The sequence below is a fragment of the Macaca thibetana genome, chromosome 7 (assembly GCF_024542745.1).
Source record: "Macaca thibetana thibetana isolate TM-01 chromosome 7, ASM2454274v1, whole genome shotgun sequence".
Classification (NCBI taxonomy): Eukaryota; Metazoa; Chordata; class Mammalia; order Primates; family Cercopithecidae; genus Macaca; species Macaca thibetana.
Genome location: NC_065584.1, coordinates 29,697,894 through 29,718,704, shown reverse-complemented (window position 1 = coordinate 29,718,704; position 20,811 = coordinate 29,697,894). Strand labels below are relative to the sequence as shown.

Genomic DNA, 20,811 nt, shown 5'->3' with positions numbered 1-20,811 from the left:
ACCCCTTGGAATTTTGTGGTGTCCTGTGGTGCTGGCAGTACATGATGTGCCAAAAGATGGGGGAAACATATAGTGAAGAAACCCTTTCCCCATTTTTCATGTTGACCCCGGTAAGGTGGAAAGATAGGAAAGTATTTCTTTGGACGGAGTTGTTGTCCAAGGCCAGAGATGCCAGACGTCTCTGCTTTTCCTCCCTTTCTCCGTGTCTTCCCATAGCCAAAGGCCCTAGGACCCCTCCCACCTGCGCTGGTATCTGGGTAACTTTAATGAGTGTCTCTGGCCAGAGACTTGAGGAGGCTCTCTGGCCAGAGAGACTCATTAAATACCCCATGCCATGGCTGTCTGTGATGTTCCTTTTCAATCCTAACCTAGAGAAGCTTTCACTAGGTGCCTAGGAGCTCCAAAATTAGAGTAACTTCCCAGTTTCCTGTGATTTTACTCAGCGCCTCTTCTTTTTATTTATTTATTTTCTGATATAGGTTTTCACTCTCACCCAGGCTAGGGTGCAGTGACATGATCTCAGCTCACTGCAGCCTGAATCTCCCCAGGCTCAGGTGATCTTCCCATCCCAGCCTCTGGAGTAGCTGGGACTACAGGTGCATGCCACCATGCCTAGGTAATTTTTGTATTTCTTATAGAAACGGGGCTTCACCATGTTTCCCAGGCTGGTCTCCAACTCCTGGGCTCAAGCCATCTGACTGCCTCAGCCTCACAAAGCCCCTTTTCTTTCTTCCTCACTATCTCTCCCGACACCATGTGTGGTCGAAGAGGTTCCCAGCACCTTTGCGTTCAGAGACTACACCTCACGTTTGTGAGTCCAAGATTGCCCCACCTATGGACAAGTTTGGGCTCCATGCTGGGAAGCTGTTTTTAATCTGAGGCTTACAAATCCCAAAGGTGGTTCCTGGGGATAGGGTGGAGATTATGGTAAAATGCTCTAGGGCCAGCACCAGTAGCTCATACCTGTAATCCCAGTGCTTTGGACAGGGCTGAAGTGGGAGGATTAGTTGAAACCAGGAGTTTGAGACCATCCCATCCTGAGCAACATAGTGAGACCTTATCTCTACAAAAAAATAAATTAACTGGGCGTGGTGGCACATGCATGTAATCCTGGTTATTCTGGAGGGTGAGGTGGGAGGATCATTTGAACCCAGGTGTTCGAGGCTGCAGTGAGCCCTGATGGTGCCACTGCACTTGAGCCTGGGCTACAGAGTGAGGCCCTGTATTTTTTTTTAAAAAAAGCTCTAGGTCTGGTCTAGTCTTTCATGCTGTTGTACCTCAGAAAGCCTGGGCAGAAACTGGAAGAAAGGCAGACAGAGTTTGAATGATTAACCTCCTTATAGTTAATATCAGGCTACTCATGTGATTATCAATATCCTGTAACACCAACCCCCTGTTTCCTTCAGGGATCTTGGCCTTTCTTTTAAGACGCCCCACCAGGAACATAAATAGATTCTCTCTTGAGGGTGGGAATAAATTAATCCATGTAATTATAGAATAATTAAAGTACTTTTAGCCAATTCAAGTTTTGAGAAAAGTCCAAAAATAACTCATTGATTTAAATATTATTTACTAAATTAATTCTTTACTCAGTCTTTTTATAGATTCCTGGTTTTTCCCCCTCCCTGCTGTTAGAGAATAAAGGCATTGCATAATAACTGAAATCACTTATCGTCAATGGCACATTCTTTTTATGTGGAACAATTAAAAGATTTCTCATTGACTTTTTTTTTTTCCTAAATGGCACTGTACTGTAACTTTAGTTAACAGTGTGGTTTTGGTTAGCTGACAGTCTTGGATTTCCCACTGAGACTCTTTTTTTTCAAAATGAAACATTTTGGCAGCTTCTGGGGTTGGAGTGGGGTGGTGTTCAGACGTCTCTGGTGCAGTCTCTGTCTCCAGGAAGAGCTTCCCTGTGAGTGGAGAGGCAGGATAATGGGGCGATCGAGGCCTGTTCTCTGGAGCCAGTGCTCCTAGGTTTAGACTAACTGCCAACCAAGTCACCCAACTTTCTATTTTGTGTCCTGATTCCTTTACCTGTTGACTGCAGAGGATGGCAGCGAGTGCTGAATCCCTTAGTGTGAAGGGCCTGGCATGGTGCCTGGTATAGTGTGTTAGCCATCATTGTTTGTCATACTGGACCTCTGTCAACTTCAGTAGGAATGGCACCAGGTTCAAGAGGCCAAAGAAGAGATAGTGAATGGAACATAGATTTAAACAAATGGTTTATTTGGGGGAACTTACAAGACAGTTCAGTGGTGGCAGGCTGGACAGGAAAACCACCACCACTTGTAAAAAGCATGCCGTTTAGATAGTACATTCACTTAGTACCCTGTCCTCAGCAACCTGCACCTAGCAACCCCTATTTCTGAAGTTAAGGCAGTTGTGTCTGCCATAAGTGTCTGCTTAAGTTATTACTGTCAGGTGTGTCTATCATGCACCATTCTAAAAAGATGGTGCGTCCTGTCATTATGCACATGCCACCGTTCACAGGGCATGGGGCAGTGTTAGGGACACAATGATCTGTTCTTAAGCAAGACACATAATGTATTGTAGAAGGGAGAGAGGGTCGTGTGCCCAGTAATGGCCTTAGGTTTCTCCTCAATGCCTCTGAGTAGAAGGGGGCTGGCTTCTCTCTTCTGGGAAACTCAGTTCCTAGAAAGACTAACACAACTCTGAGAGATGTTATCCAACACTTAGAAACGAGGCCAAGAGAGTGTGGTGTGGCAGTCTTGGGCATTGTTCAACCAGCTCCCTAGAGGATTTTTTTTAATATCTAGGGAAATGTACATTTGTTTGACTTTGCTATTGACAATTATTTAAAGGCACAGACTGGTCCTGCATCAACTTGAAGATCTTATCCAGTAGAGATGCAAGTAATTTCTGTCTAGTATAAAAGATAACCCCACCCAAAGGTTACAACTTTTTTTTAATGCCTCGTAGAACAGTAACCTGTTTTTTAGCTAATCCAGAAACCTTAGTCTCTTATTCCTGTTTAAATGCCCATAAACACCTACTTTCAAAATTCTCTTTGAACCAGCCCTACCATCTTACTTGCTCCCTTACTTATTTATTTATTTTTGAGACGGAGTTTCACTCTTGTTGCCCAGGCTGGAGTGCAATGGTGTGATATTGGCTCACTGCAACCTCTGTCTCCTTGGTTCAAACAATTCTCCTTGGCCTCCCAAAATGCTGGGATTACAGGCATGAGCCACCGCACCAGGCCCCAATGTGTAGTCTTTTATCCCTCACCTTCCTCCCACCCTTCTCCCCAAGTCCCCAAAGTTCATTGTATCATTCTTATGCCTTTGCGTCCTCATAGATTAGCTCCCACTTATAAGTGGAAACATACGATATTTGTTTTTCCAGTCCTGAGTTACTTCACTTAGAATAATGGTCTCCAATTCCATCTGTGTTGCTGCAAATGCCATTGTTTCGTTCCTTTTTGTGGCTGAGTGGTATTCCATGGTGTATATACACCATGTTTTCTTTATCTACCTGTTGATGGGCATTTAGGCTGGTTCCATATTTTTGCAATTGTGAATTGTGCCGCTATAAACATGCGTGTGTAAGTGTCTTTTTCATATAATGATTTCTTTTCCTCTGGATAGACACCCACTAGTGGGATTGCTGGATCAAATGGTAGTTCGACGTTTCGTTCTTTAAGGAATCTCCACACTGTTTCCCATAGTTGTTGTGCTAGTTTACATTCCCACCAGCAGTGTAAAAGTGTTCCCTTTTCACCACATCCATGCCAACATGTATTATTTTTGATTTTTTGATTATGGCCATTCTTGCAGGAGTAAGGTGGTATTGCATTGTGGTTTTGATTTGCATTTCCCTGATCATTAGTGATGTTGAGCATTTTTTTCATGTGTTTGTTGGCCATTTGTATATCTTCTTTTGAGAATTGTCTATTCATGTCCTTAGCCCACTTTTTGATGGGATTGTTTGTTCTTTTCTTGCTGATTTGTTTGAGTTCCTTGTAGATTCTGGATATTAATCTTTTGTTCGATGCATAGCTGTGAATATTTTCTCCCACTCTATGGATTCTTTCCACTCTGTGGATTGTCTGTTTACCCTGCTGATTATTTCTTTTGCTGTGCAGAAGCTTTTTAGTTTAATTAAGTCCCGTCTACTTATCTTTGTTTTTGTTGCATTTGTTTTTGGGTTCTTGGTCATGAAATCTTTGCTTAAGCCAATATCTAGAAGAGTTTTTCTGACATTATCTTCTAGATTTTTTATGGTTTCAGGTCTTAGATTTAAGTCTTTGATCCATTTTGAGTTGATTTTTTATAAGGTGAGAAGTGAGAATCCAATTTCATTCTTCTACATGTGGCTAGCCAATTATCCCAGCACCATTTGTTGAATAGGGTGTCGTTTTCCCACTTTGTTTTTTTTGCTTTGTTGAAGATCAGTTGGCTGTAAGAATTTGGCTTTATTTCTTGGTTCTCTATTCTGTTCCATTGGTCTGTGTCCTTATTTTATACCAGTACCATGCTGTTTTGCTAACTATAGCTCTGAAGTATAGTTTGAAGTTGGGTAATGTGATGCCTCCAGATTTGTTCTTTTTGCTTAGTCTTACTTTGGCTATGTGGACTTGCCCCCTTATTAATGAGTTAAAAAAGTCTTTGACACATGTTCATCCTGTATTTATTTAGTTTTATTTTTTATTTATGTATTTAGAGACAGGGTCTCGCTCTATCTCCCAGGTTGGAGTACAGTGGTGCCGTCATAGCTCACTGCAGTGTCGAACTCCTGGGCTAAAGTGATCCTTCTGCCTTAGCCTCCCTAGTAGATAGAACCATATGCATGTTCCACCACACCTGGCTGAATTTTTAATTTTATGTAGAGATGAGGTCTTGCTGTGTTGCCCAGGCTGGTCTGAAACTCCTGTCTTCAAGCAATCATCCCTCCTGAGCCTCCCAAAGTGCTGGGATTATAGGTGTGGGCCACTGTGCCTGGCACACATTCTGTATTTATATGAGCTGTACTTTAAACTTTGAAAAGTAGGCTTTGAGAGTGATAGTGGGTATGTATTTTTTCTAAGTTAAAAATGATAAACTACTGCATGAAAAACAAACTTTGATGTGTTGTCTTATAGTGTGTAAAGTGCTTTCTCATATGTGATCCTATTTTGACGTTGAATCTTAAGGTTGCTCTGTGAGCAAGTAGAGCAGGTGGGGTTAGTCCCATGTAGTTGCTAAGGGAACTTGGAACCAGACTGAGAAGAGAGGTGTCTTATCCCCAGGTCTCCCATGCCCAGTGACAGAACCATGCCATTCGCAGGGACTCCCCCTCTGGTCTCTGTCTATGCTGGTGAAATCTGGTTAAAACCAACATTAGGAACAGCCCCAAATGGCAAGACACAATGAGCTGGAGGCAGGTGGATTGGAGATGTTGAGATGGAGTGGGCCACTCTGGTGACTCTTCTCATGTGGACTCTTCTCATAGAGCAGTAGTTGGTGGCCCCCAACCTCCCCAACCCCACCAGCAGCAGCTCACTTTTCAGGGGCAAGGGCTCCCCATCCTGAGCCCCCAGACCGCTAGGGGCCATCTTTCAGTATAGTTAATAGGGGGCCCAGAGCGATTAGCAGTATTTCAGAAAGCTTAAGGGAGATCATACATCTCCCCATGACAGGTCTGCCCAGACTAAATGAAATGTCGTTTCTCTCCTTTTTTGGCTGGGATTCTGTCAGCTCAGTCTGGCTGCGCTGCTTATCTTGGGCTGATCAGGAGCCCTGATTGGACCTTATTTGCGTCCTTGACAAATAAAAATGAATGATTACTTAATAAATGCAATTGGTTTGGCAGATACAGCCTTTCAAAGCATGGCTCCACGAAGCTCCGAAGAGCCCCATAGAAGAGATTCTTGGTGGCATTGAGACTTGGTGGCCCACCCAGGACCAGCCCTGCCCAGGGGCCCCCCTCCAAGGAAACAGACAGTGGTGGCCCTGGGGCATCTGGCATGTCAGCCTGAGTCTGAGAACTTGACCTGGGGCAAAGTCCTGCTCCTGATGCCGACAGACACTGAGTACTGGGAGTCTATTTCACCGCAGGAAAATTGCAGGAGCTGGAGGGCTGGCGTGGTAGCGGGCACAGTGTCTTACACGTCTTCACCTCTGAAAAACGTACAATGGAAGCCAGTCTGCTCACCTTCCAGGGGTGTTATGAGAAATTAGTAACGACAAGCACAGGGTCACTTATGAGAGTCACCAGGGCACGGCACCGTGGCATTCTCATTTACCTTCGCAGTGACCCTGGCTAGTGGGACTATTATTATTTCCATGTGACTGAAGCCGAGGGCATAAGCAACTGGTTAAGGTCACAAAGCTCAACTGAAAAGTGCAGCAGTGGGTGCAAGCCAGCGTAGAATAGCAGTTACTAGAAGGCTGCGGGGTCAGCTGGTGTGAATCTTGGCTCGACCTTTCTCTAGCCATGAGTAAGTTAAACCTTGATGAATCAGTTTCTCATCTGCAAAATGAAGATCATAATTGTCCCTACCTTTGGGGGGCTAATAAGGATGTCAGCTGGTTGTTACTAAAGTAGGGTCATCAAGAATGATGCAATGGGCAAATTATAATTGATTGGGATTCAGAGGACATTAATGGGGTTAGAATAAGCATCGAGGCAGGAACAACAGCATCTTAGGAAAACAGAGATGAGGGTCTCACTTATGTTGAACGCAGAGTCATAGTCACGTGTTTGCCACTGTTATAAGCAAGTGGATACATAATAGAGCCAGTCTGTGGTCCATAAATTATACCTCAATAAAGCTGTTTAACAAAGCACAGCAAGTGCCTACTATCTTGGGAGTTTATGATAGTGGGATAGATGGTCATTAATCAAATAATCACACAAATAGTGTGCTAGTGCCCTGAAAGAAAAGGCCTTTGAGAACGTATGGCGAGAGAACCTCATCTTGCCTGGGACGTCAGGGAGGGCTTCCTCAGAGAGGCGATGCTGACCTGGGATGGGAAGGAAGAGAGGGGGTAAGTCAAGTGAAGGGGAGATGGCAGGAATGTTCCTGACAGCAGGAATAGCATGTGCAAAGGCCCTGAGGCCAGAAAGCACAGGGATCGTTGGGGAAGAGAAAGAGTGAATGTGGCTGGAATGTCAGTGTGGTGTGAGATGAGACCAGGCAGGAGGCAGGGCCTGGTCAGGTAGGACTTTGCAGGCTGGGGGACAGAGGAACATTTTTAAGATCCCAATCCTGTGTTCCCCACCCGTGGGCCCCAGCTTCTCTCCCCTCTGACCAGGTTAGGTTTGTTAATGACCATGGGGTCCAGCTGAGGCCAAGAGGGTTGCCTAGGGCAGCTTGTGTCCTGGGGTGTCAGCTTTCTGGGTCGAGCATCTCTTTGTCCCCTGGAAACCTGTCAACAGACCCTCTGTGGGTCCAGGTCTGGCTTTATTCAGCAGCTGTTCCTTAGCTGGGAAGAGGCTTTTAGCTTTAATAAAAAAGGGACTAGAGATAAGAAGACTGCCTCGTCAGGGAGAGCAGCAGTGACAGGATGATTTAAATGGCTTCTCTAGTGTCATTTCTTCTGTGCAGACATCATAAATCAGATTAGCACTGGGCTCTGGCAGGGAGGGGAGCAGGGAGAGGGGAGACGGGCCTGTGACTCTGGGTCCACCTGGCACAGGCCTGGGGCAGCCCCAGAGGAGGTGGTGGGGTGACCTGCTCCTGATCCTCAGCCCCCCGCCCTGTTCTTTGGAGAAGGGGTGAGTGGAATGGCTCCCCCAGCCCAGCTTTTCAGCCCATTCTCAGCTTTGGGGAGAAAATGGAGAAGGGCTGATAAAAGGGTATGGAGGAGAGAAATGGCGGACAAGTGGAAGGGCGGGTGCGGGAGGTGGAGAGTGTAGTTCTCCTACCTAATCATGTGTTCACATCACCTCGAACTTTAAAAAATACTGGTGCCTTGTACCACCCACATGGTTTCATGATTCTAAGGTGCAGCTAAAGGTAAGAAGTCTTAAACTCAAAAAGTATGTCATCTCAGGCCATCACTCCCACCACAACCGCTCCAACCCACCGATTTTCTCTGGCCTCCCCTTAATGACCACATCGAGAGACCAGATAGAAGTCCCTGAGACAGATGTGAGTGGAGAGGAGCTCCCACCTGCCCCCGCTTCTCTTTCAGATCTCACGCCACCTGGGCAAGATGTATAGTGAGATGATCTTCGTCAATGGCTTCGTGCACTGCGATCCCCACCCCGGCAATGTGCTGGTGCGGAAGCACCCTGGCACGGGAAAGGCGGAGATTGTCCTGTTGGACCATGGGCTTTACCAGGTAGAAGAGGCCTTTGTTACCCAGCCCCGGGACCTCTGGGTTTAGAGTCTGCTGACCACTCTAATTAGCTGCAGAACTGGGAGGGAGACAGCAAGAGTAGCTGGAAAGGGCCCTGCCCTCTCCCTTGGAGCTGTCATTTTGTGCAAGTCACTGTCACAGAGCTCTCAGAGCTTCAGCTTCCTCCTCATGAAGGTGAGGTTGATGGCACCCCCTTTACAGGCCGTTATGAGGAGTAGGTGGAAATAGGCTTGTATGTTAGATTGTACTTTCCCATGGAGCCCCAGGCCAGCAAGGATCCTCAGCAGTGAGCTGTCCTCTGCATGAGCTGGGGCTTCATGGGGAAGGAGTTAATGTTTAGGCCTAGTGAGGACGTACTACCTAGTGGGAAAGGGGGCAGGCAGCTGATGGGGGCTGGAGGGCCTCAGACTGTGTCCTCAGGATACAGATCTGGTTCAAAGGAGCCATGAGCTCCTACTTGGAAGATGGGAAGTTCACTGCCAATCTGGGCCCCAGGGCCTGGCTTGGTCCCATGAGGCAGATGGTCCCGGGGTGGTTTTCCCCAGGGGATTCTGCTCCTTCTCTCAGGGACCTGATCCCACATCCCCAAATCTTGGCCTCTTCTGAAAGGCTTAACGAAGTAGAATGCATTAGTTTAGGGTAGGCTAGCTGTTTTCACATGTGGCCCCAAAATGAATGATGGCCCAGATACAACAGAAACTGAATTGCTTGCTCACATGCCAGTCCTGGATGGGTGAAGACTGCCGGGCTGTGACCCCCAAGCTTCACCAGAGGTGATGGTGCTGGCAGCTGGCGGCGGGGTGAGGGCTTGGAGGAGCAGGCGGGGAAAGTTTCTGTGGGCCGGGCCTGGAAGTGGAGCTTCTGCCACATTCCTTCAGTCAGGCTTATGCTGAGAACCACATCTAACTTTGAGGGAGGCTGAGAAAGTAGCCTGTACCTGGGAAGAGGAGGAGAATGTAGACTTGGGTGGGCAGTTAATAGTCACTGCCACTCAGGGTCAAGGCTTGCTAAAGAGTCGCTTTGAACTTAAACCTTCAGGGATGGCAGAGCTCTGGGGGAGAAGCAGACGCCATGGGAAGGCGCAGTCCTCACCATCATCATTTATAATGGTTGGCATCAGCTAGGGACTTGGGCCTTCGTGGGGAGACGAGGCTCAGGTCCCATCATTGCCGCCTCCACCCTAGGTGCTCACGGAAGAATTCCGCCTGAATTACTGCCACCTCTGGCAGTCTCTGATCTGGACTGACATGAAGAGAGTGAAGGAGTACAGCCAGCGCCTGGGAGCCGGGGATCTCTACCCCTTGTTTGCCTGCATGCTGACAGCGCGGTCATGGAACTCAGTCAACAGAGGCATCAGCCAAGCTCCCGTCACTGCCACTGAGGTAGGGGGCCCCCCCAGGCCCTGCCTCTTCCTAAATGCAGAAGGCAGGGCTAGAGGTGGCCTATGGACCCCTACCAAGTAGGGTCTGAGAGTCTAGGCTGGTGGGCTACGTGTGGGGGGAGGGGAAGAATTGGGACTATATTGGATAAGAAGAGAAAGACAAGGAAAATAGTGCCCTGGATGGAAGGAGGAAAAGGGGGTGATATCTCCCTAGCTCCCCTTCAAGCCTTATCAGTCTGGAGGAAACAGGGGCACACTGACCATAATAACTCAGACTTCTGTAGCTTTAGCTCTGACCCACTCACACTAGATTCCAGGCCTTCCCCAAGTTCTCCCACAGGACCTCTGGGAATCCTTAGGGACTGTCTCTTAAATAAATCTGGCAGTACTGCTGTGTTCTGCCTGGCACTGTCTCCCATCACATGGCTCCTCTAAGGCACCAAGCTGAGATAGCCCTTCACTACTCAGGTGGCACTCAAGCAGGGGTGCTCATCTCATTGTCTGCAGACTTTTTTTTTTTTTTTTTTTGAGACGGAGTCTCGCTCTGTCACCCAGGCTGGAGTGCAGTGGCATGATACCAGCTCACTGCAACCTCCGCCTCCTGGGTTCAAGTGATTCTCTTGTCTCAGCCTCCCAAGTGGCTGGCACTACAGGTGCATGTCACCATGAGTGGCTAATTTTTGTGTTTTTAGTAGAGACGGGGTTTTGCCATGTTGACCAGGCTAAAGCAGCTTTTTTGTGGTCACTATTTGTAGCTCATTTCTCCATTTCACCTAGACAAGAGTCTCATGGAGTCTGGGCCAGGAGACATATTGGGAGCACCTCCACCGGGTACTCAGACCCACCTCTGCTTGCACAACAGAGGCTTACGGGGGTGAGCTCATTCCTCCTGGCTCAAGGTGGGCTCCCTTCCAGGGGGCTTTTCCAGCCTCCCGGAATTGGCTGCTGTCTTCACAGCCTATTAATTTGCCAGACCCACTTAGACTTGCCTGAATCCACGTGGGGGATGGCCTTGGGCTCCAGCTGAGACCCCTGCTCACCACCAGGGACAGGGTTCTGCCTGTGCAGTCAGAAAGCCCTGGGCTCCAGTGCCTCTTCTTCCTTACAGTGTGACCTTGGGTGGTCCTCATCACCTCTTTGAGCCTCAGGGTAAGCTGCTTACCCTGTAAGCTGCTTTGTGATAGGCAGCTTTGGGAATGGCTAGATACAGATTCTCAAATGATATCATCAAAGAGGCCATCCATCCCCATCTCTTGGCTCCACTTTCCTCCAAGTTGACATCTTTCTCCAGCAAGCTTGGTGGCAAAGATGGCCACCAACTGCTCTTGGCTTCTACAGCCTTGAACTCCATCATCTCTAAGGAAGAGAGACAATTTTCCTCTTTTGTAAAATAGGGATGGTAAGGATAATTTCCACTTTATTGATAGTGCATGTAAAGTGCCTACCCACAGCTCCTGAAGTTTGTTCATTTGACAAACATTTGTTTTTGTGGGGCCGTGGGTACGAGCTGAGGATCCCATGATGAACAGGCAGACAGGCCTTCTGTGTAATTTACACTTTGCTTGAGGGAGACAGACAGTAAACAAGTGGACAAACAGGTGAATGGAATAATTGCAGGTTGTCAGTGCCCTGGACGAAACAAGTAGGGTGCTGTGAGGAGGGGGACGGGACAGCACTCAGAGAAGACCTGACTTGAGGAGGTGACATTTCAGCTGAGGCCCAAAGGACAGGAAAGGCACCAGTTCCAGGAGGAGCTTGAAGGACACATTCTAGGCACACTCAAGCCAAGGGGAAAGAAAGCATTTGGTATGGCCCAGAGTGTGGTGAGGAGGATGGTGGGATGAGAAGTTGGAGGAGTTGTGGGCAGGAAGATCATTACGCAGGGTCTTAAAAGCCATGGGAAGATGTTCCAATTAATTCTCAGCACAAAACAAAGCCCTTGATAGGCTCTGAGCAGGAGGGGGAGAGGCCCAGACTTGTTCTTTTTAAGTATCTCTCTCGAGTGGGGTGAGATGAGTGGTGGCGATCATTTAGGAGCCTGGGCCAGGACTCCAGGTTGAGAGATGACAGGGGCTCAGGCTACACTGGTGGCAACAGAGATGGAGAGAGGCAGTGGAGTCAAGGTGTGTTTTGGAAGTAAGATTGAGTTTCTGTAGGACTGGATGTGGAGAGGAGGGAAAGGGCAGGGCCAAGGCTGCATCATAGCTTTTCGGGATGAGTTTTATGGTGGGGGATGGTGGTACTTCCTATCATAGGGAAGACTGGGAAGGACATATTTGGGGTGGGGTAGTCAATGGTTCTCTTGAACAGGTGGAGATGTCATGGGCATCTGGTGTTCACAGAAGAGGTCTAGACTTAAAATACAAATTTAAGAGTCTTCAGGGTAAGGTGATATTTAAAACCTCAGGCCTGGATGAGGTCACATGGCATCTACTAGGTTCTCAGTATATATTTGTTTTTATTAACTAAGATAGAATTTTGTTTTTGCATTCTTTTTTTATTTTCTTTTTATTTCTTTTCTTTTCTTTTTTTTTTTTTTGAGACAGAGTCTCACTCCGTTGTCTAGGCTGGAGTGCAGTGGCTCAATCTTGGCTCACTGCAACCTCTGCCTCCCGAGTTCAAGCGATTCTCCTGCCTCAGCCTCCCGAGTAGCTGGGATTATAGGCATGTGCCACCACACCCGGCTAATTTTTATATATTTAGTAGAGACGGGGTTTCGCCATGTTGGCCAGGATGGTCTCGATTTCCTGACCTTGTGATCCACCCACCTCAGCCTCCCAAAGTGCTGGGATTACAGGCATAAGCCACCGCACCCAGCCTGTTTTTGCATTCTTATTCATTGATAAAGACTCAGTTTAAATGCCAGTCCTTTGAAAAAGTCTTGTCTCTTCCAGAAAGCCTATTCTTACCACCTTTGCCAAAAGTCACCCCTTAATACTTGTATTGCTAACAAGGCAAGTACACCATGCCCCTTGTAGTTATTTGTCTGCACACCTTAACTCTCCAACTATGTGGTGAGCACTTGGAAGGCAAAGACCCCGTCTTGTATATCTTTTTAGAAGATCCCTGCCATCCTGGGACTGGGTCTGGTAGAGGGACATTTGTGAACGTTCTTGAGACACTTACTCCATTTGCTCACTTTGGACAACCCAGATAGATCATAAAGTTAGCTACTCCAGGTCAGCCTGATCTCAGGGATCCACAGGCTTGGTCTTTCTGAGCCCTGCTGTCATTGAGGATTAGGGAAACCTCCAACATTATATGAGGGAGAATGTTTTCCCCAACTAACCGTAGCTTAAACATAAGGAATTTGTTCTCTCTCCTACAAGAAGCCTGGAGATGGGTGGGTTAGCTCAGTGGATCAACAAATTCAGGTCCCCGGGCTAACTCATGATTCTCTGGGCTGTCCATCACAATTCCAAGATGACTGTGGTGGTTCCAAGCTTTATATCTTCATTCAGTGGTCGCTAGAGGCAGGAATAAGGTGCTAAGTCTCCTTATATAATTTAAGAGCAAGAAAACCTTTTCTAGAAGTGTCGGCCTCCCTCCAACAACCTCCTCTTGCCTCATTGGCTGAAGCAGGTCACGTGTCCCTGCCTAAACCAGTCATGTGGCAAGGGGCTGAGAGCTCAGAGCCAGCCCTGGCTGAACTCAATCCAGATTCTCTGCTGGGGCCAGGGAGGGGCTACACCTCCCAAGGGAGCATGACCCAAGGGATCAAGTGAACACTTTTTTTTTTTTTGAGACAGAGTCTCACTCTGTTGCCTAGGCTGGAGTGCAGTGGTGTGATCTCAGCTCACTACAACCTCTGCCTCCCAGGATCAAGCAGTTTTCCTGACTCAGCCTCCCGAGTAGCTGAGACTACAAGTGTGTGCCACCATGCCTGGCTAGCTTTTGTATTTTTAGTAAAGATGGGGTTTCACTATGTTGGCCATGCTGGTCTCAAACTCCTGACCTCGTGATCCACCAGCCTCAGCCTCCCAAAATGCTATGATTACAGGCGTGATCCTGGGTTCTTTTAATAGAGGAGATTGGGGTGAAGACTCAGGTAGGTACCCAACAGGGTCTACTGCAGACACCCACCATCAGGATTTGTCTTAGCTGGAGACTCTGCTGCTCTGAGAACTGTCTCCCGGTAGTAGCCTGGGTGAGTGAAGGAGCTGAGAGGCTGTTGCCAGGCCAGTCCTGACCATGCTGGGTTGGGGGGTCCCTGCGGTGAGCAGGGGACTTGTAGCTGTGGCCGCAGGCACCTCTTGAAGTCTGGCTTTGTGTTGAGATGTGCCAGCCTGATAGCTCCTGCCTGAGAGGCATTTCAAGACATTTCAACTTTTGCAGTGACTCTGTTCTCAACAGCCCACACGTGCTCCTGAAAGCACTGAGAGCCCTGCTGCTTCAGAGAGGAGAGGGGGTGGTAAAGCCTTTCGACAACACGCCAGGTCTCCTCATTATGACTTGGCTACTGATTGCTTCCTCAGACCTTATCTCTGGTGACCCTCCCAGTGCTGCTGGGAGGTGGGCACAAAGGGTATTGGCATTCCCAGTGTTTGGGTGAGGACACTGAGTTGAAACAGATTAGAGGACTTACCCAGAGTCGTGGAGTCCTGTGGTGAGGTGAGGAGGTGTGGTATTGCCAGATGGTGAGGGCACAGGCTCGGGAGCTGGACTGCCTGGGTTCACGTCCCATCTCACCATTTACTCGCACTTAACTTCTCAATGCCTCTGTTTCCTCATCTTAAATGGGGATGATACGCTGATAGGGTTGTTGTGAGGATTAAATCAATTAATACATGCCAAAATTGTCAAAGTGCCTGGTTTCTTTAGTAAATGCTCAATATATGGTGCTTATCGTCACCATCATCATCATATCTACGGAGACTGAAAAGGGGTCAGAACCACACTTATATTTAGGATTTGGGGCAGTTATCTGCCTAGAGCTGTGAAGAGTGTAGGGACAGGGATTGTGGGGAGGCCAGACCCCAAACTTAAAGACCAGATGGGTCAAGGGCTGTGGCGATGACCAGCATGAAGGGCTAATCCTGGATCCTAAGCCAGGGCATCAGACCTTGGGCCACAGGTGGGATGAGACTGGCTCCCATGCAAGGACAGTGGTAAGCAATGGAGTGTGAGCAGCAGCATGGTCTGGCAGGGTGCAGGCTATGGGGCAGGACTTTGGAGTTGGGTTGAAGTCAGGTCAGCCTGAGCTAGGCTTGGAGGGGTAGGAAACCAGACTCAGCTGGCACTGGCTTCTGGGGGTCCTTCCAGACCTGATCTAAAATTGGTGGCCAGTGAAAAAGCCTTGGAGAATAACCTGGTCTCTCTCAGTGTATCCTGTGTCACATCCAGCACTTTCCTAGAAGTTTGGCTGAGACATCCCCTTCCAGGTTTGTCAGGCTATACAGCGCCTTGTGCTAGACTTGTCTATTGGGAGTGCTCCTAGCAGTGCCAAGACAGCGGTGCCTGAAGCTCCCTCCTGGGACTTCTTTGCAGCCCTCTGGTCCCAGCCTGCCAGACCCCTGCCACCCCTGGCCCCACTACCCATACCAACCATCTGTTTCTGTCTCCCCATTGCTGCCTCAGGACTTAGAGATTCGCAACAACGCGGCCAACTACCTCCCCCAGATCAGCCAGCTCCTTAACCACGTGCCACGCCAGATGCTGCTCATCTTGAAGACCAATGACCTGCTGCGTGGCATCGAGGCCGCCCTGGGCACCCGTGCCAGCGCCAGCTCCTTTCTCAACATGTCACGTTGCTGCATCAGAGCGCTAGCCGAGTGAGTGTGGGCTTCTCCCTCTCCTCCCCTCCTAGCCCCCTGGCCTGCCCCAGGGGTCCTGCTTTTGCTGCCACCTTTCCCCACCAGTCTACAGGGCCCTGCCTGAGCTTCCAAATCTCCAGATCTCCCTGCAGGAAAAGTTAAAGTTTGAAATGTTTTCTGAGAGTCTCAGCCCCATCCAAGTATCCCAAGTTTGAGGACAGGAAGCCCTGGTGTGTATCTCTCCATTAATTGGTCCTGGAACTTGTCAGCCAGGCCAGTGCTCTTTGTCCTGTAGGTGAGAGTGTGACTCAGGTTCTCTTGATCTCAGATCTATTTATTTATTTAATTTATTTATTTTCTTTTTTGAGAGAGTCTGACTCTGTCCCCCAGGCTGGAGTAGAGTGGTGTGATCTCGGCTCACTGCAACCTTCATCTCCCGAGTTCAAGCGATTCTCCTGCCTCAGTCTCCCGAGTCATTAGAATTACAGGCTCCTACCACCATGCCCAGCTAATTTTTATATTTTAGTAGAGACGGGGTTTTACCATGTTGGCCAGGCTGGTTTCGAACTCCTGACCTCAAGTGATCCACCTGCCTTGGCCTCCCAAAGTCCTGGGATTACAGGCGTGAGCCACCATGTCTGGCTTCAGATCTTTTTAGATGCCTCAGCACCTTTGGGCATTCATGAGGAAGAGAAGTGTGCTTCCTCAGGGAGCTGGTTCCAGAGGAAAGAGGGTTTCAGGCTCTATTACTGAGTGTGACGAATACGTTGGAAGGGCCACACTCTGGCTGATTGTTCTCACTCAAGAGAGGAAGCTTAGATGATGCTCAATTCCATGCTAGGAATGGACCATTCTGGGAACCTATATCATGTGCCCACTATCAAATATTGAATTAGTTTACAGCATAATATACTGCACACTGAAAGGGCCAACTTTGATGTATTCTTCCTCTGAGGGTTCAGGAAATGAAGTCTTGAATAGGTCATCATCATAAACACCAGTTTTCATCATGTCCTTTTGTGGGTGCAGAAGGGATTGAGCTGGGCTGAATTCATAATGGCCTTAGCCTCCCAGGACCACCTGACCAGGTTTCCAAGTGATTCTTATCCTTAGAAAGTTTGGAAAGGCTTTGACTATTTTTGAGTTTGGGGGATTCTTGGTTGGCATATATTTACCATGCTTTTGGAGAAAGAAACATTGGAATGATCTACCCAAATGGGTTTATTAGACCTTTGATGCCCTGTGAAACAACTGCTTTTATTTATCCCACTTATTTGAAAAACTCCTTTGAAATATTTGAGTTCCTCTGGCTCCTGATTGGGTAGTGGTATAGTATGATCCTGTATCCAAGAGAGGTCCGTAGGGGCAGGGAGCTGGTGAGTTGGCCAAAGCCACCATCTTTAGTTTTTCTAAATGATACAGAGCTGGTGTTTCTTGCCTCTTTATTTCTTTTCTCCTTCTTCTTTCCCTTCTTCCAGGCACAAGAAGAAGAATACCTGTTCATTCTTCAGAAGAACCCAGATCTCTTTCAGAGAGGCCTTCAACTTATGGCAGATCAACCTCCATGAGCTCATCCTGCGTGTGAAGGGGTTGAAGCTGGCTGACCGGGTCTTGGCCCTAATATGCTGGCTGTTCCCTGCTCCACTCTGATTGGAATTGCTCTCCCTGCCCCATTCTGATGTCTTTCCACTCCTCAGCCCCTCATCCTGCCTCCACCCAGCTGCTCCATTTTTGCCACATGGTGGCCTGCAGCCCCAGAGTCACTGTCCATGTCACCATCCTCCTCCTCTTTTGGAATCCTCTCTGCATACTGTGGCCCTTATCTCAGGGCCCACAGGCTGAACTGTGGCATAGCTCTCTCTTCTTCTCCAAGAAGACTCAGCAGCCTACATTCCCACTCCTGGTATGTGCCATTGGGTTGGATGTCCCCACTACTTCCATTAACCCTTCCCATTGCCAAGACGTGCCACGGGTGCCACTGGGGGCACACTGAACTTGTAGGGAGTTTGATTTTGTTGGAGGTGAACATGGTCTCTGAACTTGACAGAGAACAGCTTCCCTTTCCTAGCCATGTCACCCTCCAAAGGAAGTCACACCTCAGCGAGGTGGTTTGGCATCTGGGGCCGACTCCATTGCAGCCATGAGCTCACTGCTGTCAGTGACCTTTGGTGTTTTCTGTACTGTTTCAATAAAAACTCCTTCAAGGTTCCAGGGTTTGTCCATCATAACTCACTTGACCCCAGGCACATGCCCTTCCAGAGTGTGCTCGTGGTCCTCGCCAAGGGCTTATGGTTCCTCTTGGTTGCCGCTTCCTCAGGGTTTCCCAGGGAGATCTAGGGAACAGAAGGCCCGGGGCTGTTTGGTGGGATTTGTATTCTAGGTTGGGAGTTCGCCCACAATGCCCATTAGGTCAGAGTGGACCTGAATTGAATATTGGTGTGATCTTCTGCCTGGCTTCTTGCTCCTATAATCCTTCCAACCGGTGGGGCCACTTCAACTGTGGGGCTACTTCCTGCTTCTTGGGGGTTTCTCTCACCTTCCAAGACTCTGAGACTCTGGTTGGAGGAGTTAAGCAGCCCAGGGCCAGGAACTCAGAGGCTCAGCTGAAACCTTGCACCTTGGTTTTCTGTGACCTGAGCACCAACCTTGTTCTACTGTTTCCTGACTTATCCCTTTGGTTCTCATTCAGTGGCCCCAGTTTTAGGCCTGGAATTCTTTTTTTTTTTTTTTTTTTTTTTTTTTTTTTTTTTGAGACGGAGTCTCGCTCTGCCGCCCAGGCTGGAGTGCAGTGGCGTGATCTTGGCTCACTGCAAGCTCCGCCTCCCGGGTTCACGCCATTCTCCTGCCTCAGCCTCCCGAGTAGCTGGGACTACAGGCGCCCGCCACCTCGCCCGGCTAGTTTTTTTGTATTTTTTAGTAGAGACGGGGTTTCACTGTGTCAGCCAGGATGGTCTCGATCTCCTGACCTCGTGATCCGCCCGTCTCGGCCTCCCAAAGTGCTGGGATTACAGGCTTGAGCCACCGCGCCCGGCCTAGGCCTGGAATTCTACTTGTCTCCCCGCAGTCCTTCTGGAGACCTTAGTCCTCTTGCTGAAACCTCCGTCACTGTGGCTAGGTTTTCACTTGGAAACTTCTGTGTTTCTACCCCATTGCTTGCTGCCAGCGCTGCCTCTCCTCCCAGCCTGGTTGTCTGCTTCTGTTTCTTGGACAGCCCTAAACTCCTGCTCTAATTCCCATGTCTTTGTCGTTGGCAGGTCCTACTGTCTGCTCTCACGGACAATAATTGTGTTTGAGCCTCTCCGATCTTACTTCACCCAATTCACAAGGGCAGAAAAAATCCTGAATTTGAGCCTAATTTTCTGTACTCTTTATTCATAGTACAGCAAGCAGATTTTTCAGTGATCAGCGACAATTCACAATCCTTTTATTTCCCGAAAGAATTAATTGTTCTTAGTGACCAGTTGGATGCACCCAGGGACCAGAGAGTATAATTTGCAATATCTGATTATTAATCGTGAGGATGTGTGCTGCATAGTCTATTTTATGGTGTCTTTTATAGCCACTGAAGTAAATATAAATGTCCTTTCTGTTCAAGGTCATGGTTACTTGCTTTTTAGTTTGGGTATGTGTAATGGTTGGCTTCCTACTGTCCTGGGATCTAAAACATCAGCATGGTGCCAGTGGGCCCAGCACCCAGAACAGTTAGCTGGGGTGAGCAGAGAGGCAAGAAGAGTTGGGAGTATGGGGCTATGTGAAGATAGCAAGGAAGGAGGTGGATGTTTACTGAGTACCTGCCATATGTGAGAGCCTGTGTTAGGCTCTGCAAATATATTACATCATTGAGTTGTCCCATCAGCTCTGTGATGGAGGGGTTATTAGTCTCATCTTACAGAGGTGGGGACCAAGGCTCAGAGAGGTTTAGTAATTTGCCTGTGGTCACACAGGCCTGTGGTTTTAAATTTTTTTCTTTTAAATTCTACAGGCTGTAGAGATGGAATATATTTGCTGCTTGGGCTGTCTTACATGCCTGAGTTTGGGTCTCAAATGTCCTGAATTCAGAGAAAATTGGATTTACAGGAGTAGGGTAAGAGGAGGGAGTCGATGGGTAAAGAAGGCAAAAGCCCTGGAAGATGCAGACTACCACCAGATGTTACCCAGGGCCTAAGACAGGATGGACCTGGACCACTACATTTCTGCAGTGCAGTTCTGACACTAACCAGCTGCAGTTAGTGCAAACTCTGCAGTCTTGAGGACACAGTTCCCTATCAGACTGCCCTTACTTCAGCCACAAGCTTCAGGTGTGGGGGCCCCAGACCACCTGTACTTCTGACCAACTACAAATTTGGGGATTCCCATAGCCCCCTCGTGTTTGATAGTTTGCTAGAATGATCCACAGAACTCAGGAAAGCACTCTACTTATAATTACAGTTTTAATATAAAGGATACAACTCAGGACCAGCCACATGAGCCACACAGGGGAGATCTGGGAGGGTCTTGAGTGCAGAACTTCCATGTCCTCTCCCCACATCAATGTGTTCACCAAGCTTCAGTGTTCAGAGTTTTTATTGGGGTCCTATTACATAGGCATGATTTATTGAATCATGGACCACATTAAATGAACTCAGTCTCCTGTTTCTTTCCCCTCCCCAGAGGAGGCTGGGGTAATCTTGCCCCCATTCAAAGTCATCTAGTTAGCATAAACTTAGGTGTGCCACAAGGGGCACACCATGAATAACAGACATTCCTATCCCTTGGGAGTTTCCAGGGATTTAGAGGAACCAGCACAAAGACCAGGCAAATTCTTCAACATTTGACAACCACTGTGGTGAGTTCTTGACTTATCCTGGGGCTGAGGTAAGCTTTTATTGACTGGCTGCTGTCCTGAGCCTTCTATTTGGCTTGGGTGGAGTCATCTCTGGAGTTCAAATCTGTAGGAGAACCCTCTCTCCCGGATCTTGTTCTGCAGTTCAGAAACACTCGGGTGAACTTTGCCCTGATCCCTTCTCTCTCCTGTGGAATTTGCCATGAGGGTTGGCCATTGATTTGGGTTTGGTGCTTTTCAACAAAATTCTGCAGCTTCCCTCACCCCCCAGCAGTGATAATGTCTCTCTGCTAGGCATCACCAGTTTTGATGAATGTTTTCTCATAACATGTGGGTACTTCTTATTTAACCTAGTCATTGGCCTCTTTGATTTAGGCAACATAGCTATTATTCCTCCTCCCTCTTCTTAGGTGGAGGGAAGAGGAATTCTGACTCTGGCCTATTTGGTCCAGAGCCTCTCAGATATGTAAGTGTAGATGTCCTGGCTTATGGTACAGTGCTCATAAGCATGCAAGCATTTAGAATTGTACTATTTGGCCAGGCGCG

General features: G+C 48.2%; 2 protein-coding genes across 3 annotated transcripts in view; one reads left to right on the top strand and one right to left on the bottom strand.

Moving 5' to 3' along the window:
* The window catches only part of ADCK1 (aarF domain containing kinase 1), a 129,671-nt gene extending 112,020 nt beyond the window's left edge, over nucleotides 1-17,651 (top strand). For both annotated transcript variants that reach the window (XM_050798777.1, XM_050798776.1), the window contains 4 exons: nucleotides 8,142-8,291; nucleotides 9,494-9,691; nucleotides 15,268-15,461; nucleotides 16,922-17,651. In XM_050798777.1, the coding sequence (XP_050654734.1) occupies nucleotides 8,142-8,291; nucleotides 9,494-9,691; nucleotides 15,268-15,461; nucleotides 16,922-17,093 (714 nt within the window). In that variant the 3' untranslated portion in view covers nucleotides 17,094-17,651. The remainder of the gene's footprint in view (nucleotides 1-8,141; nucleotides 8,292-9,493; nucleotides 9,692-15,267; nucleotides 15,462-16,921) is intronic.
* SNW1 (SNW domain containing 1) overlaps nucleotides 1-20,811 on the bottom strand; it is a 1,184,582-nt gene that overhangs the window by 194,655 nt on the left and 969,116 nt on the right. The window lies entirely within an intron of this gene.